This window comes from Pleurodeles waltl, chromosome 9, assembly GCF_031143425.1.
Source record: "Pleurodeles waltl isolate 20211129_DDA chromosome 9, aPleWal1.hap1.20221129, whole genome shotgun sequence".
In the NCBI taxonomy this organism is placed as follows: Eukaryota; Metazoa; Chordata; class Amphibia; order Caudata; family Salamandridae; genus Pleurodeles; species Pleurodeles waltl.
This window is the reverse complement of record NC_090448.1, coordinates 719608491-719635561: the sequence shown is the minus strand read 5'-3', so window position 1 is coordinate 719635561 and position 27071 is coordinate 719608491. Positions and strand designations below refer to the sequence as shown.

The following is a 27071-nucleotide window of genomic DNA, read 5'->3' as shown; positions in this document are numbered from 1 at the left end:
ACACCTAATCTCATTTTTATCACTTCACCTAAATATATCGAAAAAATACTGTATACTTAAGTGTGGCAGAGCTCAAAACACAGTGACATTTCCCTGGAAAACTCAGCTCTTGGACAACTCATCAGAATCACTACCCAGTTCTTGCGTTCCATGGCAACAACAACAAATGTAGCCTTTATTCAGATAATAGCAGGACAATAACACCAAACTATCCTTCAAACTCTACTCAGGTCCCACAGCCAACTGTAGCACAGTATCAAACCAGTGAATGCCATAGCTGAACCTCCCAACTCCATGCCCTAGTCAACAATCCCAAATACAACGTGAGCTCGGAAGGAAACGGTGGGATCAGCACACATGATTTTTAATTGTGGCCATATTTTGTGTTCTCGGGCAATCACTTTTAAAACGTATTCCCTTGCCCCATCGCCGGCAAGATAGGGAGTATAAAGAAACAATTGCAACGTTTCTGGTGTGAGTTGTGTGGTTAAAACATGGACAACAAAATAAATGGGAGAAAGAAGTGCAAGCAGCATGGTATATCCACCAAAGTGCAATACTGTGGGGAACGTGAGCCTTTGCAGCAAGCAGCAGTGTGCTGCAGTCTTGCAGCTATTAAGCAATCTGTTAAATAATGAGCAAATCATATTCTTGTACCTCTGTCCCCTGATCTGACAGTAAGTCAGCCCTTTGAACCAAGCTTAATTGAAGAAATAAACACAAAGGGCGTGCTCCCTGGAAAGGTCCCAGTGTGGTTGTCATTCACACATTCAGGTGTCTGTAATTGCATGCCAGTAGTGAATGCTCTCAAAGCTGCTTTGTGCAGAACCCCTTCTACAGCTGCAGCTCATCCCTCCTAGCCACCAATAGGCACCTTAAGTTGCTTGTCCTTTCAGGCGGTTAAAATGGCTGGGGCCAAAATGCGTGAGAATGTGCGTCCTGCGGTACCTCTATGCTGGCAGCAGGACAAACCGGCATATTGTGGGATGCTTGGACACTAATGCAGCGGCATACCTCACTGGATTTACTCCAGTAGAAAACGGATGCTGGTTACAAAAAAGACCAGAGCAAATGTAAAATTATTGGCAAACGAGCAAAATGTGCACAGGGCACCTACACTGCGGAGTTGATGGCGGCTGTGCTAGTCAGAGTTGATAAACACTAAGGTTCTTCATCTCACTGAGCCTAAAAGTGAACATAAAACAAATACACACCTCCTGGAAGTAGTGCCTGAAGCGGGTACGACATCTGTTCCAGTGCGCCACAGAGCATGTATATTGACTGGCCTCAGAAAGATCCCAGGCACTTTGTCACTATGGCACAGAAACAGGTCACAGAGTAGAGTCATTAGTCTCCTGCCCACCATCAAGCCCAGTGGATGGGCTGAGAAGCAAGCAGACATGGCAGATTTATCACTTGGGATATGAAAGAATACAGATTGTGGCAACCCATTAATCTCTTGTGGTGCCATTACTAACCTTCCCGGCCTAATCCCCAGTGGACTGATTGTAATAACATCTTTAGGGTTAGTCCCCCCCGGGTGGTTTAGGGTCCCTTCAATTTACACAGTAACAATCACTCCAATTTGTGTGACCAGACTCACTTCTACTTGGGCCATTCAGTCCTTCAATATGCACCACCTAGACATTATTATTTAAAATATTAGAAACAATTCATAGAACTGCAGCAGTGAGTCCTACACCTACATACAATTCCTGATCCTAGGGATTTAACAATGGTGAACAGGAAAAGGGAAAAGCACTTTCACTCTCTAAAATTCCACGTGGAAACCCACTTTAGCTCTAGGTAAAAATAAACCCTGGATCGGTAATAGGACACCTACGCTGAGTCAACTCCACGCCAGCGTCACATGTGGACAAATGATGGCCACTTTCAAGGGCATCTGCACAGCTCATTTTCACAGGGCACATACCACACATTGGGGCATCCTGTCGGAGCTGGCAGAGGCATGGCCCACCTTATAGAACTCATATGTGCAGTGGCAGACATCCCACTAGTGCAACAATTTTTTATTTGAGTGCTTTAGTTAAAGCACTTCAAACCTTTTAAACAAGAAGCTACAAAGAACTATGACTAACTGACCAAGGCTACAAATACTAAGAAAGAAGCAAGAATCGGAATCAATCTGAAAAAGCAAAACAAAATAAGGGCCCAAAAAAACCATTGAACACAACCAAAAGATCACTGCCTGATGGGGAGGGGACCCAAAAAGGGGTGCCATAAACCAACTCCAGAAACCTGGGCCTAGGCCCAGTTGATAAAGGTGGTTAGAGGGAGGCCACAAACAGTCCATAGGCGGAAGTACCTGAAGAAAAATCCTAGATGATACAGCCCTAGGAGATCAGGTTAAGACGCACAGGGTCATCAGGGGCATAATTCAGGGTCATAATGAACTTGATGCCAGCCATTCGAACACCACAACCAAACATAGAACGGGAATGCTGATACGAGGAGAAGAGCGGGAACAGTGACCTTACTCAGTGTCTAGGCCACATCAGCCACAAGGCTCCCATCATAGGGGATATCCCCAGTAGCCAAACTGATGGCAACAGATCCGGCCACTGCAAGCCAATCAAAATGAGAGGCACGCGCTGCCCACCGTATGCCAACAGCCGTCCTCAGCAATGAACTTGAAGAAACAAGAGTCAGGTGGAACGCTCCTGTGCTGAATGATCCCACAAGGTAAAAGGGAGGAACCATGCTGCCAATGCGAGTGCACCTCAAGTACCCCCTAGTGGTAGAGAAGTACAAGATACCACAAGACCCCTGGAAAAAGCAAGCCAGAAGTCTGTGGAGGGGCACAATACCGCAACCTTGATGCAAAATACTTGTGCATGCATAGGTGTCTACTAACACCAATATGTAGTGATAAAATTTCCTCATTTAACTCTGGTAGGTGCAGGGACTGCCACATATAGAAAAGCCACCTTTTCTTAATACCCAACTATGTTCATTAACTGCATGCAGATGCAATGTCACAAACTGAAAACCACAGCATAAAAATGAGCTAGTAAAACTGCTTGTCCTACTTAATAACAGGTCAAGGGAAATAGTAGAATTTTAGTTAGTGATTCATCCCGGTTTTATGCACACATTTGCAACTTCCTATGAAGACGAAATTACAAGAGGTGCCAACGCGATGTACATTAGAGTCCAAGTGGAGGAGAAACAGAATCCACTTGCCCAACTATCGCTCAATGTTTGTCAGCAGAAAAATAAATCATTTATATCCACCTTTTAAAAGGTCTTTGAATTGAAAAGATAGAAAGTGCCCTTGTTCTGGCGAACCAACAACTGACTGCTGCTCTATCCCATTAACATTGATAGCAAAGCAAAGACGCATAAGTAGGAGCAATCTAGCACTTGTAAATCTATTGCTAAGGATGATGGAGGCAGGTTCGGCAGTCGACCTGTCTCACCATGAGCACTACACCAGTTCTGCGTTTTGGGAGGGCAAGCAGAGCCTTAGAATTCATAATGGTTTTAATCGTAGACTAGATAAGCAGTGATGGAAAGAAGAGGAAACCAGCCAAATCCACGCCCTGGCAGCTATTATTTAGTCGGATCGGGGATCCGTCGGGCCCAGTGAAACATGCTGAATTGGTTCCGGTGTAATCTGCCAACACAGGGACACTTCAGCAGCATTCGCACCTGTCTGCTCGGGGAACAACGTGCAAGCAGACTGCGAGGGGGCATTTTAGGGGTGAGCGCAAAGCTCTCCGTCCCCTGTAGTAATCTCTCTTTGGGCTTCCAACCACGGCCATGTCACGTCAGTCACTTTCATTAGTTCGTGGGCTTGCCTTTTAAAATCCGCTTGCTTTCATTTGTGAAATGTATACATACATCATGCTTTCCGGTGTTTAGCCCACCTACACATCACTGGTAAACTACTAAAAACATACGAGGCACAATGTTTTCAGCCTGGTTTCCAGACTACTTTATCTGTTTATTTTCCATGCAGCGCGATTGCGCTGGGGTTTACATAGCACAATCGCGCTCTGTTTTTCCGTTTTCAATTTCAGCATTGAGATTTCAGCGTGGAGAGGAGTGCAGATGGTTAGGGGTATTTAAAACACAAAATTTTGCAAAGTAAGCAATTTTTTTAAGACATTCGAAAAACCGAGGCAGAACAGAGTGCATTGTGCGTGTTTTGGTGTCTGCGTGTGTATGTACAAATCCCAGGTGAAATCCGACAGACACCTCACCATACCGACAGAGAGCAATTGTACCCAATTACTTTCTAGATAATACATTTATCAGGGTGTTTTAGCTCCCCAAACACCCCCTTAAGCTACGTCCTAGACAACTGAGTAAGGTAAATCAATGTACAGGATGTTACAGTAGACAAATAAGGTTTCAAGATGTAGGAGTCATACATCTCTCTACTGTTAGGAACTATATGCTAAGATTTTATGACCAGGAGAAACACAAAGTCAGGATTGAAAACGTAATGCAATGTTTGGTGTTGTCCTTTAAGCTACCCAAAGAAACCTTTTTTTTGCAGCCTTAGAAAAACAAACTGTGAAAAATCAATAAGAAGTTTAACCCATGTCTTGCAGTTTGCAAGCTGGTCCCTGATGCCAGTTCACAGTTAACTGTGTTATAAATAACGATTAACACTTTATGAACTGAAAGTAATAGAAGGATCTCTGTCAATCTACATATCAAATCGTTCATGATGTGCTTTGCAGGAGACACATTACCCTTTATGTTACTTGATGAGTCAAAAAACTGACTAAACATAAAGGATCTCTTCAGCAAGCGCTTTAACAACCAGCGTTATCTTATCATTATTATACTATTATTTTTTGGGGGTACATAAAGCGCTCTGCAAGGTGTTTTCAACCCCATAAGATATAGCGTCACGTTTCTGCTTGATGACAATTTATCTGTGACCGTATCTTTTCTAAAACTAAATGTACAAGTTGACTGTCAGACTGCTTTTCACGACTCTGCCCCTTGTGTTTCCACCCCTTTTTATTGTCCACCTTGAGCCCCAATGTATAGGCTCCAAGAGTAAAGTGTTTCAAATTCCAGCACTGTTTGTTAGTAAGTAAGCCTGCTCCAGGGTTCAACAAGCATTAAAGTGGGTTTCTCACAATGGCCATGGGGAGCGCTTGCAGAAAACGTGCAAAAAAAGAAAAAACATGCAACGGACAAGCTCTCCATTTCCAGCTTGTCTGCACCTCTTAAGCAGTATTGAATAAGTCACGTAAATGAAAGGGATGCTCTCCCTGTCTATGGACAGGAATAAGTAAGTATCTGGTTGACAACAAGGAGGCACAACAACAAGGATGGACAAAAATATAGAATTTGCAAAAGCGTCATCAAATCTGTGAAGGAAACAAAAGGACAGCAGGGAAATGAACAAAAAAGAAAACCTATTTCAGAAGATACTCTGCTCTCTGAGGTGATCAGGAATCAAGAATATAGTACTTTATAGGCAACTACAAATCTAATTGTCAGTGGTGTAGTAAAGTCAAGAATGGGAATCTATCTATCTATTTATCTAATTATCTAATGAAACCTACAGGAAGTCGCCAGTACGTAGTTACAGTTAGGACCTACTTTCCATAGACAAAAGTGTTTTCTTTTTTGCTAATAACTGTCACCATTTGACAAATCTCTACAAAATGTTTAAAACTAGTTTAACACTCACTTCAGCTGCTGTCTTGAATGTTTTGGGGTGATTTGTGAAGCGGGATCTGAGGAAAAGTCGGGAAGGGAGCCCAAAACATGTGTCCCCAATGCAATTTGCCATAGGGAATTTGAACACGACTACAGCCCGAACTGCTGAACAGAATTACATCAAATTTGGTAGAAAACTAGGTTCTGAAAGATCTCTTTTTGTTATTTGGTGCAAATCCGTTCAGTAGTTTTTGAGTTATTAAAGAAAAAAGATTTACAAATATCTAGGGACACGAATCATTAATGGAGCTGACAGGTATGGTAAGATTTGATTGGCTGCCAACACTTCAACCACAAAGTGTTGGAAGCTATCTTAGGACTCGGGCCTCAGCAAGAGTCCCAAAAAAAAAAATCACAAAAAAAGTGAAGTGGACAAGGTAGGAATGCCATGACCCCCTAGGCCATGGTGTTGGGGTCCCAAAGGGACTGGCTCCATTGCTTTCTGTTCATATTTATTAATCATAGCCCTAATGTCAGAACCCCTTTCAGAGGGCCACAGGACAAGCAGGGGTTACCGGGCCCAACCCTCGGGGATGACACCTTTTTAACACTGATATCCCAGGCCTGACTTATTATGGGCTCTGTGTAACTTTGGCCAAATACCTCTTCTTCACTCGACTCTCAGGACTGTGTGGTCCAAGCAGTCCAAGGTTCCCTTAGGGATGGGAGATGTGAATACAGGATAGTGAACACGGGCTCAACTCAAAATATGGGCAGCAACAATAAGTTGTTTTCCAGCCAAATACTCAATTTTATGAAAAAAGAGCAGTATTTAATTTCTACTGCATACCACATAAAGGAGAAATTCGACATTCACAAACAATTACAGAGCCCCATTTGAGGTCGGGGATTTAGCATTTCTATGGTGATTCCTTGAGCCACTCTTTTCAGCTGAGTGATTAATTATTCCCCATTAACTATTGTTATCATCCAGGGTAATGGCCTACAAACAGTCCAAGTCTCAAGAGTCCACTTTGACTCCAGTTTAAAGTCAAACATGTTCCAGCAGGACCGCACTAACTTACCAACATATTCTCCTGGGGCAGACAGGCTCGAAACTAGTCCTACCGACACCAGCAGGCATGAGGCATCTGGAGTTCCGGAGTGTGCCCGGTCCGCGGGCGCTAGCAGTGGCTGCAACTGAGTTCAGGTGAGTCAGCTGCAAGTGGCCCAGGCTGCTACACCCAAAAGGTGCAGAGTCTCACCCTTCGCCTCATTAATAGTATACAGATGCTCCCACGGTGTCTTACCTTTTCAGCGGGAGATAGTACATCAGATTACAGTTCTTGATGCTCCCGGTGACCCTCTCTGGCATCCGTGGTCACCTTCTCACATCACACAGGCTCCCGCCTGAATGGCATGGTAAAATACTTCACAGTGGCCCCTCTTGGCATACAGGGTCACCATCTGCTGCAGGACAAGACTACAGCCCTTACTGCACAGCAGCCTTTTGCATGGCAGCTCCTCCTGGCATACAGGGTTGCCAACTAGGCACTATGCATGGGACCTGGCCCAATTGGGGCATCACAGCGCACAGTTCACGTCACTGCAGTCCATCCATGGCATACAGGGTCCACTGTTGGCCTTGCAGATATACAACACAATCGGTGCTGCAGCTGTTTTCTCATACCTCGCACAGGGAGACAACTTGACAGAGCTCCCCACTGGACCGCAATTCCTCCAAAGCTCTTCTCTTCTGCAAAGAACACACTGGTCTTGGTAATCAGGCAGGAGCTTGTGCTCCAGGCCAGGTAGTCTTGGTTTCCCTGGGTGATATCCCCTCACCCAGCAGGGACACTAGCAGGCCTTGGCCCCCAGTCCTGGCTAAAGGCAGACATCTTGCAGAGCTTTCCCTCTTCAGACAGTCTGGCTGCTTGCACATGACAATGTTTGGGGTCTCAAACTCCCCTTCTTATAGACCTTTTCCAGATACCAAAAGTGATTTATGACTTGAGTTTTGCCCACTGCTCTACTCCCTCTTCCTCTTGAAAAGCAGTCTGTCACAGCAAGAGACTCCCAAGCTGAGAGTCCCACAACACAGGCCATGCAAGTGATCAGGATGTCAGCCAAAGTGATATGTGCATCAAAATGTTAGCTGAGAGCCCCATACTCTTTATGATTATCTTATAAGCCTCATCGCCTTCCTGAAATGTGCCCAGGCCCCTTCCTTGTTACCTCTTACAGAATCAAAGAACAGCCTTAGAAGTGTAGAGGAAACCTGACCCTCCCCTCTCTAGTGCGTCCCACCCAGCTTACATGAATGCAGCTATACATAAATCTGTTGGCAGGAATTTCTTCATCTCCTCTCCATACTTCACCATGCAGTCCTGGGTCTCGCAAAATGGAACCTAGAGCACTCCATGCATTTTACCTTCCACAGGCACACATAGGCCCAGTGCATGTATACAGTACACATAAACTGCACAGAACTGTATCCTCCATGTATTGTACCACATAAAACCAGCATGTGCGTTTAACCTGCACAGCACTACATACTTCATGTATTGTACCACTCATTAAGTACACATACACCCAGCACATGCATTTAAACTGCACACACTGCACAGTACTGCAGTAGTCCTGTATTGGACCCTTCTCAGGCACACATACAACCAGTGCAGATACACCACTCCTTCGCTGTGCAGCACTTCACACCAAACCGATGCAGGCCAAGGGCAAGTTAAGCACACAGCAGCGTAAATTTAAAAACGAGCGAGCTTGGTGGTGTCACTCCACTGAAAGGTTTAAAAAGGACTTCACTGCTACTGATCACTACATGGGATGATGCCACCATCGCACTCAAGCTGTTTAACTCATGGTGAAGGCAGAGATCCTCCACCACTATAAGGGTAGCAATTTCGGTGCCCCTCCCGGTCCAACTAGACCGCAATCCATAAGACAGACATAAGTCAGGGTACTCGCCTATGATCTGTGTTTGTCTATGACAACAAAAATCAGCATTAGGGATCCAGATATCAGTATAGTTGGGCACTAAGGGCACGGGTGCATATTAGTTAGCATGCAGAGGACTTTTCCACCCCAACACCCACTATTCGTGGCCATAGGCATTTTTTCCTCCCCAACAGTCTCCAGACCAGGTGGCTATATGATGTTCTAGGGGGATTCTGGGACAGCAGTCCATCATTTATTGTTTGTGCTGGATAGAGGAGCAGCTATCACAGACCAAAGAGTTTCTGAATCAATGCTTTTATCCCAGAAGTGGGACCCACCACATTAGTAAGCACCATGATGAGGAAGTGTTGGTTTGGGAATAGCGAAGATTATCAGTAAGTAAACCGGACATGGACAGTGATCAAACACAACAGAACCCTCTGAGGTTCCTTCACAGTATCTCACAATGCACTTATTTAGAGATGTTCTAGGCTATGACTCAAGCAAAAGTTCAAAATAATGAACAGGGTTTGGCAATGAAACAAACCTCAATAATCCTAGACCAAGTGTCATGCAGAGACCTGAAGGGAGAACAGCTGATGCATTTAACCCTTAGTACCTGCTAGGGTGACCACCCAGTTCTAGGTCAAAAAGGGCACTGTCTCTAGTTGTGAGCTTTTCACCTACAAATCAAAGAGTTTTGTTGTGTCATTTAAAAGCACTGCAATACCCAGAACACTTTAAGTTATCACTGGAAATAATGTAATGCCCTGAAGGGAGTGGGTCACGACAGTACTTGATAGGTATAATTTTTTTATTCAGGGCAAAGTCATGGGTATACGCAGGTAGGCAGCATCCACCTGCCAAGAAGTTGGGCCCTACCGTAAAATATGCTGAAATCGTCCGGTGTAATTTTCAAACACTGGGTCACATTCAGCAGCACCTGCACGTTATCTGCTTTTGATCTGCATCGACGTACAGGTGGGGGGGGACTTTCTTATTTCAGATTCTAGCTGGGCCCATAACAAAGGCTGACCTTGAGGGGTCATCCAGCGTTTATTTTCAATTCTCCTGGCTGGGAGCAGTCTGGAGCCTCACACCTAGATGCAGATGCAGTCCAGGGGAAACAAAGGTATAAACATTGTTAGCACTTTGTGCAGTCCCTGTATAGGAGATATGCATGGACTGTAAGAATGTCGGATGTGTTGGTCTTTCCCAGTATTTACACAAAATAAATAGCATTTATATAGCCCTTACTACCCCTGACAAGGTAATGAAAATGTAAATACCACTATTTTCTTTTTTATAGCACTACTCATCCAAATGCAGGGTGTCATAGTGCTTTAAAACACATGTACACATATATACAATAAATCATGTACATCGATGTACAGGTTACATTACATAAGACAATGGGGGTTTAAAGGTGTAGAAGTCACATTTCATCCTTCAAGGCTCACTGTACAAAAGTAGGCTTACAATACAACAGCACGTAATATATGGATCTGTGTTAAAAGCAGTAACCCATATACCTATCTAGATAACATAAAATCTGTTCTCTGCATGTTGCTTGATGTGCTTTGCAGGAAACACATAAACCCTCTATGTTACGTGGAGTCAAAACTGGGCTACACAACACACAGGCCTTTCCAGCAAGTGCATTAACCTCCAGAGGTATCTGACCATTATTATTCACTCAGATTGACTGGAAACACACATCTCTTCAGCAGGTGCCTAACCCAATAAGATACTTTCAAATTGAGACTTTACAACCAATTAAGCAGAACAGATTTGCCTTGTTGCCAATTTCTTCGAGGCAGAGTTTAAAAAAAATAAATGAATGAGTTGAGGCCCTCATTTTGCATCCGGTTTGCGTCACACATACAAAGCGCAAATAGCCTTGTAGAATCGATTTTGCTTGGTTTTGTTTATATTAAAAAAATAAAATTAAAAAAATTAAAAAAAACTAACCCAAGGCACTGCATTGTGCTATCTTGCTTTACCGTGCTTCAGGTAAGCATTACATGGGTGGTGCACTGGTGTTCCTCTGCATGCACGTGTGCATTTTGTCTACAAAAAATATACACAGTCTTCTTAAGGCAGACAAAGTACCTTTCCTTGTATCAGCTCTCGAGTTCCACTTCTCAGTAAAAGGATCAAGTTAGGCCCGCTAATGAGTTCAAGTCTTAGAAGTTCGATGATGGCTTTGAGAAAGTGAAAGTGCCTCTGCTTGTAGCGTGTCACTCAGAGCAAGTCTAGTATTGGCAGTCCAGTATTCAGTCTTACCTGCTTGAGTGTAGGTTTGGAGTGCCCTGGCACGCATGTGTGGCCTTGCAGTGAGTGGAAGACTGGATGTTACGATGGAGGCTCCTCCGTGGGAAGCCTCCCTGAATCCAGCGGCAGAATCCTTCTGGATTGTTGGGTAGTTGAATCGTTGCTCTTCCTCCATGGGTAATGGCTTGCTTCTCTTTCACATCTGAACGCTGCTGCAGGTCGACAGCCCTCTCACTTCACCACAGCCTACCTCCTGGCACACAGGGTTTGTGTCAGTGCACACAGGAAAGGGGACCCTTCAGGTCACAGCACTGCACAGGACTGCCCTCTTCTCGATAAACCAAAGCACCAGAGAGACAGTCCTCAATTATCATGGTGCTCCCACCCTAACAAACCCGGCATACGGAGGTCATGGGCAGTACAAAGACTTTTTACATTCACTTTGTGAAATTCAGCCACTAAATGGACATCTTTGTTTTTCCTGTTTCACAAAGATCAATGTTTTGGCTTTAATTATTGGTGCATGAGGTTAGAGTGTGGCTAGCAGGCAGAAGTCACATTAAAGTCAAGTGACAAATGCATCCGTTATGTGGCCTAGATTCTTAATACTACATTCCAAGAAGGAGGGATTAAAGTGATAGAGGATTCACTCACCTTCCCAAACACCGAACCATACAAAAACAGGAGGGAACCCTTGCCGTGCTTAGGCTAATTTTCCATACCAGCCCAAGGAAATCACCCTATTGTATTGAAAGGACTCTCACACATTGGAATTCCAAGTGGCAAGCTTCATCATACAGTCCTTGTCCAGATACCTAAAGCGTCTAAATGGGCTCAACCTTGGAAGCCAAGGGAGCTCTTTGGTTATTGAGTGGGATCCTAGATGTAAAATAGTCTAGGCGGTCCAGAGGATTAATTTTATGAGGGGCACTCTAATGGAGTTAAAGACAGGTGGGTATGCACTAAAGAAATTTGTATCCTCTGTATCCCATGGTCAACATGTTTCAGCTATCACACCAATACCTCACTGAGCTAGATGGCTTTCGTCACAAGAATCCCAGGAGTATCCTACTTGTTTGCATTCAATTGTGAAACTTTCATTTATCATACTCATACATGCCTTACATGCTGACAAATATGGTCCATATGTTCGCATTTATTTAGTTGCGTCCTATTTAAAGCTCCATGGGGGTAAGGAGGCAGTTAGACCTTGTAGTCAAACTTTCATCAAAGGTCTCTTCCCAGCCATGAAGAATCTATTTGGTTCCTCCTTCTCCTGCATACTAAATTCTTATTATAAATGGTGCAACATTACTGCCTATTAAATCTAACACAAGCGACATCATGGACTTTGGTCAACCTAGGAGGCCAGGACTGATCCTAGGTTTTCTGCTTTCACATTGTTCATTTCAGGCATTAGATGGACATTTCTTTATTTCTCCAATTTTACATCAAAAGTTAATGCTTTGACTTTTATTCTCTGCACATAAGGTTGAAGCATGGGTGGCAGGCAGATGCTGCAACTGTGCATTTTTCACTTCAAATAAGGACAGCCTTGCATAATCTTCCTTGCTCCTCCATTACCTAAATGTTTCAATTTTGTGCAGAAGTATCTAAATCTGTCCCACAGCAACAAACAATAATTTCCAAATATTTTAAATTATGTGATTTATTTACCAGTTCCCATTGGTACATGTTGAAGAGCTGTTTTCCTTGAAAGGAAGACAAGTTCGGTTTTTATAGCTCTGGAAATGTGAGCGCTGGATGTGGCTGTGTTAAATTCTGCCAAGTTGTTAACCTGTTGAGGTATGGTGGTCTTCTTTTTTGTCATTCTGGCACCTCCCTACTTCAGTGATGTTTCAAAGTATGCAATGTACTGTATTGTAAAACAATAACACAGGGTAGCTTTAATGTTATGATACTCCTAGGTCTGGGAGACTGATGCAATTCAGAGTTATGCTATGTATAGAATGAAAGATCATGTGTGTTTACTTAAGGCTGACTCCTAAAATTTGGGATTACTGTTAGGTCAAGTGAGGCTGTCTCTTTTGCACCCTGTTTGAAATAGGACATGTCTAGGATATGCAATTGTCTCATTAGCTAGGTACCCTAATGTAGATTCTGATTGCTGCCCATAGTTTGTGGAGTCCATCACTGTTCCAACATCGCCCCACTTGAGAAGTTTTTCTACGCAAACTAGTAGTATTTCCTTGTGAAGGCTAATATTTTCTTGGAAGTGCTAGTTGGGTCGTCTGGAATTGCAAATGCCTTTGTCTTAGGAGTAGCCTTTGTCACCATTTCCTACTCATCATTGGATGCTGTGCAGCTTATACTTATTGTGATGTGAAGCTGATACCTTGTACTTTGAAATTTATGGTTTATTCTTGGTATGGGCATTCTTGTGGTATTGATTCCACGGTGAGCTGACAGGTTGAGCTAGTGACTGTGACTGTGGTTTAGTTATAGCTGCGCCAACAATAAGAATGAGATGGCTGTTGCTAAATGTGAAGGTGACATTTTGGGTGGCAGTGTCTAATTTGTAAAAACAAATGCAAAGCCCCAGACTTTTTCTTCGGGTCCTATTGCTAATGTCAAGGTTGACATAACCTTTTCTTTCACTAACCTACAACTGCTTATTTCGTCAGGTTTATTTTACATCCTATTTTCTGCCTTCATCGTTGTTTTCTTATTCCTCTTTCTTCCCTTTCTTTCTTGCTTTGGGTCATGCTCTGACGGTGCAAAATGAGCCCCAATCTCCTAAAATGTGTGCAGACGGTAAAGCTGAGCATGAATACTTTGCATAGAAGAGTGGTCTGACCTCTTGAGAGTGCAAGCACCTAAGATAATCACACCTACATGGAAATGTGCTGCCTACCGATTATTATGTCTGGTTGAGTAGGCTGGCGGGGGGGAGGGGAGATAGTTTCTTCAGTTCTGGGTAAAGGAAGTTTACGTTGACAAAAGGCAACATTGTTTTATATGTAGTTTACAAAAGTGTTAGTCTTATGCCGAAATCAGGAGGGTGTGCATGTATACTTGTAACGCACTCAAACGTACCCATGATGGACCTGCTAAATATATATGTGAGGTCTTAAGATCTGATGTCACTTCTTGTGATGCCAATTCCTGGAAAGTCATGGCTCGTGATGCCAATTCCTGTGATGTCAATTCATGTAATGCCACGTGTGAGGTCACCCGCTTTGATGTCTCTTCCATACTGCCTGACGAGGTTAGTCCCTACTCTTCTTTTTTGAGGGCTTGTGACTTGCCTGAATTTAACCACGAAGTCAAGTTTCAGGGATGAAAGAATCAGGAGGGCGAAATGAGAGATAAGGAGGGATAAGAGAACAAAAAAAGGTAGTGAACCAGACCGGAGAGAGACAAGGGCACAAGAATGCAAGAGATGCGAGGTGCCGGTGGCGCAAGTCAAAAAGAAAGAGGGAGAAATATGAGAAATTAGAAAGGGAGAGCAGCAAGCTCTTACTGGCCCTACTAACTGCTCAAGAAACGATTATCTTCACATCCCAGATGTGCCCCAAGAGAGCAGTGGCCGGCGAGAAGCTACTATAAGACCCCCACCCACCTCACCCCCCATTTCTTATGAACGCCGAGGAGGCATATTTCTACAGCACACAGCCGCCCCGCCCCCTGAGCCGGAAGCTTTATTACTCTGTGTCAAGAGGAGATGCTGCAGCCGAATTTTACATTCTACATTATGCTTTGCTTCTCGCCGGAGGGCATCTAAACAGCGCTGGGATATTGGCGCTCAAATGTCACTTGGTGGCCTGCCAGCGACGAGGACGGGTGTCACCGCTGCGGCTCAAAAAACGTGATTGCTAAGAAATGGTTGCCGGCGTGGAGGGGCCATTTACCACCTGATCCCAATGCTTTGGGGAGGGGGTGGTGGCGAGGAGGTAGCGAGCGCATCCACATACAACTGGGAGGATATTAAAATACACACAGCCACAGCACACAATTACATCAGACTCACAAATCAGCATGGAGGTGACCCCTCAGATGCATAGAACGTTGTTTCCCAGTGCGCTCTTCTTTCTAAGAGAAGCAACTCTCTCGGAGCCAGACCCGCAGTCAGAGGCACCACTCCACCCTAGAATTTTCCCACCAAAGGGTTTCAATTTCTTTGAACGTTGTGAATCTGAGCCAAGAAGCCCACGCCGGTGAAGGCAACTTACCTAATTGTAACACTACTAGATTTCCAACATCCTATGTAAATCGATGTGCATAAACGGTGTTGCTGTCCAGTCGAAATTTTAAAACGTGTAAAATCATGACACTTTCTTTTAATAAACTCTCTATTTATATCAGGATAATAACGCACACATGTATAAAGTAACATTTCCGGGCTCCAACTCGCAAAAGGATGATTTGATGCCTGTGAACCTAAAAGTGCGCTCGGTTCCAAGAACCCATACATTCTCTATGGTTTTTTTTATATGATTACTGCTCGAGTACCAAAACTACATTCTGGGGAAGTAATTATCAAACTCAAATCAACTAAGGTAATTTGATTCTAAACTGAATATGGCAGCCAATAACATAACTACAACTGAAGTGAAAGAGTAGGGGTTCTTTAAACACTAGGACTTGTATTCTTATTGACACAATTCTTACAAGCATATTACTCTAACCATAAGACCTTGTAGTCAACAGTGAAAATGGTACAACTCAATCGCTAAATCTAGCTCATGGAAGGAACTCTGTACTCTATAGGAGCGTCTGCAGCTGTTTGTTATAGGAGTACGCCCTGTTTTTTTTTTTATCTTATACCATATAAAGTTTCTTTAGCATATCTTTAGGTTTTGATTGACTGGTTACTGGTAGAAAAAGAAGGGAGTAGGAAATTTGGGGGGTTTAACTAAGAGTAACCTTGCTACATAAGTGGGCCTTGAGGTGCTTGGTTTTGGACCGTATATCCAAGTTAGGTGCACTGCATTTTTATTGTACCCTGGAAACAAGATTTACCAATCCAACCGTAGCAAATCCTTGCCTAACCAAACACTTCACTTAAGACAAAGGGTTGATTAAGGTTGGATTGTATGATGGAACAACGCATGCGAGAACCACACATGCCTGAACAACACGGTCGGAACAACGACTGAGTTGTTACCACGAATGCCTTTTACCACTCATGCCTTTGCAAAGATTTTTTTTGTGAAAGCATGCATAGTAAAGGTAAATGTGGGAGCAGCATGCATGGCTCTAGCATGCCACCCACCCACATGCTATTGATGCAGGACCGGGGTCAGCAAATGAACAACAGCAATCCCATGCTAGCCCCTAGGAGAACACAGAACGGAATCCAGGGAAGGTGACAGGGAGGCCACACAATAAGGCATGTAATGGTGGTTCCCACTGACACTACACTTTGTACCATGTAAGACCAAAATCAGAGGGCAGCTTGCAGCAAAGTGATCAAGCAGAAAAGCAATCCAGGGCGTCCTTTATGCCACCCAATAGCAGGGCAGTCACAGAAGAGCAGTCCAGATGAGTCCTTGATAGCAGCAGTCCCACTGGCAGAGATTCGGTCCCAGGTCCAAAAGTGCTCTAAAAATCATGGGGCAAGGACCCCTGGAGTTATACTCCAGGTGCCCAGCCTCATCTGCCTAGTTCCAAGAATGCCGCTTTTCCCCTACTTTGGCTCCAGACTTCAGTAGTGGGTAAACAAGCCTTTTGTGTGAGGGCAGGACCAGTGCTTAATTTGAGCCGGTGGTTTCCGGTGCAGGACACCAGCACTTATTTTTGAGGGCAGGCACTTGGTTTTCAGCACCAGGCATTTACTGCGAGCAAAAGACACTTATGGGAAAGACGGAGGAAGAGAAAAACGAAAAAGCATCACAGAGGGAGAAAGGAGAAAGCTACAACAGTGAGCTGAAGGGGCAGAGAGTGGCTGTAAATGGATTAAAGAGGCCGGAGATGCTTGCACATTTAATTGCAGCATCCATGTGTTTCGAAAGGGAGCTTTGGGCACTGGCACATTTTTATTCACAAACTAAGAACTGGGCAGGATACAGCCTTTTCAGTTATAAAGTGTGAACGACCCGCCCTCTCTCCCAGCCCAGGAAGACCATCAGTATGTGGATGCATGCAGATGTACAACTGTCACACCTAACCCTCCCTGATGGATGGCTGTCTGGAGCATATGCACAAAAGTGTAGCTGTTACTCTGCCCCAGACATAGACTGTAGTCAGACTGCAAACCACTAGAGATAAAAACACAGAGTAATGCCCACTTTCTAAAGCTGGCGTTTTTAACATAGTAATGTAAAAAACACCTACACCAGTAAGTGGAATTTCTCACTACCATTCCAAACACACCAAAAATGCCACATTTATATATAAGGGAATTCCCAATTCAGACCTATGAGAGGAGCCACACTCACTGTAGTGGAAAACAAAATAGGCTGTTTGTCACTACTAGGACATTTAACACTTAATATATGCCCTACCTTTTACACACACAGCACCCTGGGCTATCCAGGGCCTACCTTAGGTGTAGTAAAAAAAAAGAGTTCAGACCTTGGCAAATAGTTTGACTTGGCAAGTCAATGTGGCAGTAAACTGCCCACACAGGCACTTCAGTGGCAGGCCTGAAACATGTTTGAAAGCTACTTCTGTGGGTGGCGCAATCTGCGTTGCAGGCCCACTAGCAGCATTTAATTTACAGGCCCTGGGTATATGGTATACCACTTTACAAGGGACTTCTAGGTAAATTAAGCCAAATAAGTGTAAGCCAATTATACCAAGTTTGAGAGGAGAGGGCACATGCACTTTAGCACTGATTAGCAGTGCCAAGAGTCTTAAAGCCCAAAAAAGGAGGGTCAGAAAAATAAGGAGAAAGGCAAAACGTTTGGGGATAACCCTGCAAAAAGGGATATTTCCAACACACGGGTTTGGGGTGGGGGGGACAAGTCGATTTCACCAAGCTACTGCTAAGCCAGAATAAGCTCCATAAGCCTAAAATAATTAATTCTACTTATGGAGTGTTCTAGGTAAACAACGTATGAAAGTATGGTGTTACAGTATAGGGATATCCTTTCATTCTAATCATCAGTCCGTCTGTGGCCCACAACAAAATCTTATTAAGATCAGGAGCTGTAGACAGAGTAAATATTAGTGGAGGCGTCACAACCATGTCTTGTGCCGCTTCCAATGCTATAGCAATCTAAAGGAACAGAGTTTACCCTCCTCCTGCGTCATGGAAATGTCAAAAGCAGCATAACCAGGGATGTGAGAATGGGCTACTATAGACCTTTCAAGGGCTGCAACACGCAGGGTCATGCGAGTGAACTGAAAGCCTTCTGGGCAGTTAACAAGAATACCACAACATGTACTGATATGCTGTGGGAATACTCTATACAATTACATGAGCATGCAATTTTATATATTGTTGCCTAATTGGATATCACAAATATATTGGCCAGGTGTAACGTTTTTTCAATTATATAGAAAGGTACACTGTTCCAAAAGGACAATTAATAGAAGCAGGGACAAAGAATGTCTATAATATCAGGAGAGCCCTCAAGCACCCAATGGTGACAAGTAACGTTTTTTCAGTCACTAAGTAGATGGTAGGTCACAATTTTCGGCAGTATTTTGGTTTTTATATTTAACACTGAGAAAAGCTGATAAGATGCGCTATTGTCACCTCATTTACCGGTTTTATGAATAAAGTATTTGTGGACTTCTGCCACTACGATCCAGTAAGCTTACCTGCTTTATTCCAAGCATACGAAGCATTATTCTTTAGGCACTCAAATAGTGGACCCTAGCCACACCTTCAACTACCACATGCCATTATTCCCCTTCAGTTGCAAGGCTTTGTCCCACAGTCAGGACCCCGTACCTTATGAAGTTTTTATCCACTGTAATAAGTTCACCGCCAGTGTCTTTGACCTTCTGCATCGCGGCCTTCGTGCTTCTAGACATACAAGAAAATCCCTAACCACCATTTTGTAGGCTTGCCATAGCATGATGCCAGAGTTGAAGGTGCCAGTGCCGTCCAGGAAATAGTGTTTTTTGCTTCTATCAAATAACCTACCACTGTCCTATCCTGCCCTATGAGTCAAGTATCTCACCCTTCGTCTTCTACAGTATCACCGTTCAGGGGCATCCTAAGGGGACGTGGGTGGTGAAACCATCTGAGATACTTCTCACCCAGAGTATGGTGAATCTACGCACAGTGTCACGCAGCGCTAAAAAAAAAGTATTGTATTGCAAACGAGGTGTGTACCACAATAATGAAATGCATCTGCCATATGTGCTCTTCCAGCAAATATCCTTTAACTACATTGTTTGCTGATGTAGATCCTCTCATCTTCTATCAGTCGGTAAGAGGAAAACCACTCTAGTCCTTCAATCATCACTAAATGTGACACTCTATTAAACATGAGGGTTGTCTTAAGTTGTTAAAGTAGTTGAGTTCACAGAATGTCCAATGAGTGTAAGTTTGAAGAGTGGAGGGGAATGTCTTGATACCATCACTGAAGTTTCACCTTCATACATTCCTAAAGCCTTAGTGCAAGAAACCTGCAAGCACACCTGCGCCTAGTAATTGGAGCAGACTTCTTAAGTAGCAGGGTCTCAACACTGGAACTGGAGATAAAGTCAGTGTGTGCCAGCAACTGACATTTCCCCTTAAAGTAGCATATCTTGCCACTAAATCGGTTTCTTTTAACAGTAACATTTGGTGTATGACCAGTTAGCATTTTAACCACTGTATGTTCCTCTTCATTTTGCAACCCCCCAAACATCCACATTCTAGGACTGGAACTGGGAAACAGTGCCGAGCTGTGGATATGATGCCACGGGTGTCTGTTTCAGGAATGTACACAGCCCACTAGTTTCACACACCTGGGTGTGGAAGGGGATGTTCATTAAATAGGGCTCAATTCTGTGCAAGGAAGATCAAAGCTGTAATGAGGAGTGGGCTTGCCCTCTAGTTTACTGGCATAAGCCACGAGCACTGAAGAATGAGCAGCTAGCCAGAATCTATGTGCACTCACATGGTTGCTCACCTCCACTAGAGTTCGCGTTTTTTGGGGTGTTTATTGTGCTCTCCCACCATGTCAAGGCTGAACCAAAATGGGAGGGCTGTAGGTAGAAGTCATTAGGGGCAATACAAACACTCAAGGTGGCAGCTAAGCCAGCAGGGTCCCCGACTAATCCAAAGGCTTGAACCTGGCCTCAAGGTGAAAGATCACCGTGCGGTCACTAAACAAGCATTCTGTACAACAGTTCTTTTCCCACTGCCCCTGGGAACCACCTCCTCCACCGTCACGTCTTAGCTGCAGGACGATCTAGACGGGCACCTTGTGCTGAGGGGTGCTGCAAGGGTCCCTGAAATGGGAAGACGAGACACTCTTCAGGCAAAAAAATAGTCACTGTGCTTTCTGCGCTGGCAGGAGATAGGCTAAATGCAGCTCTGACGTCCTGGAAGCGCTTTCCACAAAGACCATTGATTGGTGACTTTCTTCAAAGTACTAAATGAGGGGACTGATATGTAATTAGGCCTTGAACGAAACGCTTTCTTTTAGCTAAATCTACTGTAAGCAGGTTGTTGATTCCAGCTCCAAGTCAGTCAACTGCTTACAAAAGCATGATGATGAGGCAAATCAAACCAGGACCCTAAACCTCTTAAGAAATAAAGGTTCAACCCAGCAGTAAACACAATACAAATCCTTGTTTTACCATGAACAAACACAAGAAAAAAAGGTTATATTGGGGATTAAACACACTAGGTTTACAGGTTTCTGAAAGGCTCATAATACCTTGATGTGAAGTAACATAAGACGGTAGCAAGTGCATTATTGCAATGTACATCACCCATGCGTTTAACTCGAAATCTGCCAGCAAGATTAGTCACTTGAGTAAAAAGAAGGGGAGCTGTGGGTGCTCTTTAATGAGGCAGAGAGAGTTCATCTCCAATTGGCAGGTCTGGGAATGAGGGACCACCAAGTGAAACTAAGCACCTAAAGGTGAAAAATGCAGAAAGTCAGACTAAAGCATGCTAGCTGCACGATTGCCATTAAAATGGCATTCAATGGTCACTTCAAGGACAAGTATCTAACTAACTAAGGGGGCAAGAGGAATTTACGAAAAGGCATTTGAAGCTTTATGTAAGTTTTCCAATAGATTAATACCTGCTGAAAATAAATCATCAGTGCTTAACACACAAGTATCATGCAGTAGTTCAATACGCTGTAATATCCTTCGTATGTTACCACACTCCTCGTCTTTTACCCATTTATTCAAAGTTCACTTAGTAAGTTTATAATTTTTTTGTACTATGTCGTAGACTTAAGATAAGGCTTGGTGGAAATAAACGTATTCAATTTCAATCCAAATGCAGCCTTTGCACGCCAAAGCACAATTGCATTAGTAGGTGATGCAACAAGGAGTGGACTAGTCTAATAGGCATCAGGGTGTCCATCATAAGCAAGACGGGTTTGTTCCCATTAAGCTATGGCCCCTTGAACCGGAGCCTCGTTGTTGAGAGCAGCACAGGTGGAGGGTGACTGAGTGCAAAGCTGCCATTAGAGCACACAGTATTAACAGGCACAAGCTGCACCTAACACAGTGTCTGAAATATCTCTAGAGAACATCAGTTTTGCTTTCAAGGCCTTGGTGAAGCAAGCATAGGACAGTCTAGCTCTGTTTTATGAGCACAGGATTTCCTCAATAAGCATTCTCCAGAGAGTGAATGTTTCATATGTTGACACGTCTAAGTCGGATGTATCTACTTGGTTAGCAAAAGGGGTAATAACTACTCTTTTCACAGAGATGGCCCATAGAATCCTATGTTGATTGTGGGATGGGGGGCTATTGCCGGGTTTGGATCCTAGCGTGTATAATTTCTGTTCCCTAGCCAGTGAGCAACACGTAGTCACATACATCACCCTAGTTTAGTGGTATGGCCCCATAAATACAGACACTTCACCGACAGACTGTAGCATCCTTGAGTCACCTAGGATAAGAGAGTCAAGAAGTTCAAGGCCTACTCTCCACAGTAAGTGGTTTAAGGCCAGGCATCAGTTACATTATAACAGTTATCAGCAAAATCGATAAATGTAAATGCCCGAAAGACTTGTTACATTTTTTAGAGGAATACTCTTTAAATCAACTGCGCATACACAATAAGGGAGTGCACAAAAGAAGCCGGAAGTCTCTTACTATAAATGTTCACGAGTCAACACTCTCAGAGTGGGTAGGATACAGCGTAAACAATGAAGGCCAAAAGGTTAAAGTCACAATCTTGTGCAATGGTAATTCAGCGCTGTAGTCACAACAAAGGGATGCTCCTCTGAACACACCAGCAAAACAGGCAGATTCTTGGGGGCAAAAGATCAATGCGCCGAAGACAGAAGTCTGAGAGCGCAGAGCAGTGTTGAGCTGCAACGAGCCGGCCAGGGAGAGTGAGCAAGGCTGACTGGCCACATATAGCTGCGTTTGGGGAATCGCTAGGTGGTAACCCATTGCACCGTGCCTGCCTGTGGTTCACTTTATTTGAGAAAGCTTCTTGCTTCACAACAAAGAATAAGTTTGGAATCCTCATACTTGTTGGACACAAAGCCCTGGTCTTCCAATCACTAGGCAATGAATAGGAAAGTGCATTTGCGCTAGAGGGCAGGAGATTACCTTGACAGCCCGACATCTGCATGCTTTTAGATGCAGTAAGCATGTTGCATCCTAGGAGGGCATAACTAATTTGCCAAGATTAACATTTGGCCCAGAAAGATCGAGGAATGATAGCAACATGCCTACCATACAAACTGAAGCAGAGTTTGGGACAATTACTAACAGTGGACGCATTACCAAGTGCAGCTAATTCAGCATAGAACTGCTCACGCCACAACCATCCAGGGAAATATCTCCTCTTCAAAGGAGAACATGTTAACCTATACCTCTGTAGCTTTTACCGTTCAAATTAATCATTATATATTGTTTGAAGTTTAAAATAAAACGAAACCCATCAGGAATAACAAAAAAAAAAAAATAGATGACATTACCGCCCTCATTGCACATTTAACTATAATTCCTATGGGTTTAGCCTTCGGAGTTATGATGAAGGCAAAGGGGAATTGATCTCTTTTCCAAAAGGACTGCGTGGTCCTTCGCCCCATGACTGGTCTCTCATCAAGCTCAGTGGAGTTATCAACACAGAAAAGCATGACGGACGAAGGGTTTAATTCATATCAAAATGTACGTTGTGGTGAAAAGTATGGTTAAACTGGGTACACCGGGATTATAAATGAGGTGGAAGGTAGGCATCGCCCAAGTACAGTACCAAATATATATTTATAAAATGCATTTTCTGCTCAATTTTTTAACATCACCAACCCCATAGCTACTAACAGTTGACTAGTCTGACATAAAAAGGCAGATGAGAAGCAGACTAATCAGAAGCCTGGGGTTTCTCGAGATCAGACCTAGATACGACATTTTGCTGAGTATCATGATAAGAGCCCGCACGATAAAAAAAACTGAAATGATGTCAATCAACTGCAGGGAAATTGAAAGATTAAGGGGAGACATAGCAAGGGCGCAGGTGGAGACCATTTAAGGTTGGAGCCCAGAACGAGCAGGACAATGCTTGGAAAGCATGTGTTTATGGAAGATCCGCAGTCAGATTCTAGGTTTCTGGGGACCAAAGATGGGCTGATCAGGGATGGTGCACATACATTTTCTCTGGCAGCTACCACCTGCTGAGACTCTGGCATCCTCCGCTCGATACAGCTCCAGTTGCCAATGGCTTTCAGGCAGTGAGTGCTAAGAGACCGGTTTCATCCACTGGAAGGAGCCAGAAATGCTCATCGCTGTTCGAGCTAATCACATTTTTGGCACATACAGCTATTCGCTTAGCCCTTACTTGGTTCTGCTGCTCAGTTCTCTCTCTCGTCTAAGCCCTATAAACGATATCCTTCAGATCAGCTATCAACACCTGAGCAACTGTGGATCATTCCAGGCTATTCAGCCAAAAGACAATTTTGTTTTCAAGAGTTGCCATCTTGCTGCCAAAACTGTACTCCCCGCATGCATGCAAACACAACAGAAACAGTAAGGATGCAATGATTAAACCATTATTTGTAAGCCCATCTGGGGGATTGCGAAAGAAGAAAGCACAGATCGGGGCCTTATATGAGAACATCCTAGGCTTGAGTTTCTTTGCTTTGTCTTCTCATACACACCACTTACAGAGACAGTCCTCTGCTCCAAGACAAAGTTCGAATGCAAACCCGAAGCAAAAGCAAAACGCCATCCCATGTGATTATATCCCAAAGGGGAGACTGCAGGGCAGAGGATACACACACCATAAAAACAACTGTAGGATAAATGTTTGCCTACGGCACAGGTTCTTAAAGGCTCATAAATACTAAGGAAAGTAAGATCAAATGGGTTTTAGAAAATGTGCTTTCACTGAACCAGCTCCTGGCTGCATCTAGGTTTTGCAAATCTCATGCCAGGCGAACTCCAAAATAATATCTGCACTCCTTGCTGCCAACAAGCTGGCAGCATGTGCTCCTCTGTTTTGGAATGGTGCCTAGAAGTTATTTTACCAGAAGGGAGCGAAGTACAAAAGTGCACTGAAAACCTGTACCCTTCTCTGGTCCTGAAAATGAATATCAAATGAAATTTGCAGGGAAGACACAAGGGCAGATCAAGAAAATGGTTCATGAACTTTGAACAGCTGCACGCCTTTAAAAGTGTCCACAGATAAATATGCATTTTAGGCAGGGGTGAACAGATCTTCCCTCAACTGCATGTAGCGGCGTCACCACCCCCTCCCCCCCCCCCCCCTTGCTGCCCGCCCTAAAAGAAGATTAAGGGAAGGGGTGTCTACGGCAGTGTCCCTTCATCATATTGCCTCTGCTTGCTGTAGAAAACAGAGCCAGGGGCAGCTGAAAAGTAACATGAGGCATCTGAAGCAAGATGGAAACGGGTTGATGTCATGAAAGAATAAGCCCCAGAGTCAAAAAGGGCAAAAGTATCTGCACAAATGTGACTGATCTCTCAAAATTGCTCATGCCACTCTCCAACAGCGCTAACAAATCTCTGGAGACGCATAGGATTAGGGCTGTGGTAAGCGAGACCCTGAACACACAATCCACCCACTGGTCCTCACATCAGACCCAGCCTGCACATGGCTCGGTCTTGTTACCATGGAAGCCAATACAGTGCACTTGTTTTACATTTCTTTATTTGAACATCATTCATATCAATTTGGTCACTCCAAAATAGACTAAAATACACTTCTTCAAAGTGAGAGACTGTTTTCTGTTCTTTGTGGAGCTGAAGGGAAAACACTTGGCATGGGTCAGAAGTAACACTGTGCATACTTTCTGCTAGCTAGAGGTAGCTTTCCCCACACGGCATCTCACCATCGCAACCCAGTTAGCCTGGCAAAATCTTGTTTAACAGTAAGTCCTCAGCACGTGCACACAGGTGCCAGTGCCTCGGAGGTGGGAGTGAGAGCCTCTGTGCCACTTAGCAGAACCTCACAAGGGACCCAACAACCCTCAGACAGGTCAGAATCTAAGACTTTGCCCAACTTACTCACTAATCTCAGTTAGATGGCCATGTTGACCATTAAATCGACTTTCAACAAATATATTTTCAATAGCCCCCTCAACTCAAGGGGCTGGCTCTCCTGCACTTACTACACGCATCCCTGATTTTATGGATCAATATTTTCTTAATATGGAGGAAAATCACTGTACCTCCAAACGGAGTACCAAACAAGAGCAGTGATGGTTTTCGGTACCAGGAAAGTAATGTGTATCCTAGCAACTCTCTGCCAGTCTTTATAATAGGTATCTCTATGGGTGCTCATCTGATTCGTCCCATGTAATTTACCACAGATTTCAGATCCACAAAATTATAGTTATAGTATATACTCAAAATCTAGTAAAAGCAACGATTGGCAGGCAATTCTGAACTCATTCAAACATTACCTAAAATGATCTAGTGCATGGGAGCCAGTCCAAAGGCTCTACTAGAAACAAAATGACATAGCTAGGTCAGGGCAATGCGCTACTGGGCTTACCTTCACGCCGCGGATTCTGAACTCGGCCAGAGCTCTGCTCATCTTGGTGGCTGCCACTTGGTGGTCCTTGCCATGAGCGATGACCTTGACAAGCAACGAGTCGTAGTGAGGGGAGATGACAGCACCCTGAAAGGCAGAGGCACTGTCCAGGCGGATGCCCATGCCCTCGCCACTTCGAAACACCTAGGGAGGCAAACCAGAGAGATCCAATTAACATTCAGAGATGCAGAAGAGCTAAGAGTAATAAGATTCGATTTACTGAAGGTTTGTTGGTGACCACTAGGCGTGTTTTGCATGCCTTTTAGTTCATAACTGTTACAAACGTTTGCTTCCTGTAGAGAAAGTGCTGGAAATCCAAGTATTTACACTTTATACAAAAGGAAAACAAACATCACTCTGTTGCAAACCTTCAAAAGCCTATTGTGGTTACAATACACTAATGGCAGCCCCCAAACCCACACAGGATTAAACAGTAGATGGATGAATGTCTCGCAATTCGCTCTATTCAATAGAGCACCAAGACTTAATCATACTTTCCCTCTTTTTCAATGCCCTCCTGTGATCAATAACATCAGAATCGCACAATGGATTGAGAGAAATTATCTCGAGAAAATAAAAGGAACTGCAGAGGAGCTGGAAACCCATTAAAAGCAGAGCACAATGCGGTGGCTGGCACAGCTAGGTGTTGGTGCAGATACAAAATGGAGGGAGGATAGAGCAGGATGTGTTGCAACGAACTGGTGGGGAGATCACAACTCGAAAGCACTTTAAGTTCAAAGCCTACACCTAGCAAAATGGAAGTAAAGGTGGAAATAAGGCCCACAAGACACTCACTGTTGATACCTCAACCCCAGAAGCTCCACAGTAAAGTGATGGTTCGATGTAAGTAAATGGCAGCAGCACTGCTGTTCCAGACACAATCACCGATTAGCACTCTCAACGCAGTAATCACTAAATGTTACATAAAAGCTGAAGCAAGTGTTATGGGACTATAATGTTGCGATATGAATACTTACGGAAAACTGTGGACAGTGATGTGAAATCTGGTAGCCAACTCTCCACCTAAGAACCTGGTGTCAGAATCATGGATGTCCTAAGGGCATTTGACATCGCCACCTGCTAATAAATGTATTGC

At 43.9% G+C, this 27071-nt stretch overlaps 1 protein-coding gene across 3 annotated transcripts in view; it reads right to left on the bottom strand.

Moving 5' to 3' along the window:
- The window catches only part of PC (pyruvate carboxylase), a 1846452-nt gene that overhangs the window by 526833 nt on the left and 1292548 nt on the right, over positions 1 to 27071 (bottom strand). For all 3 annotated transcript variants that reach the window (XM_069207836.1, XM_069207837.1, XM_069207835.1), the window contains one exon: positions 25937 to 26119. In XM_069207836.1, coding sequence (XP_069063937.1) covers positions 25937 to 26119 — 183 coding nt within the window. The remainder of the gene's footprint in view (positions 1 to 25936; positions 26120 to 27071) is intronic.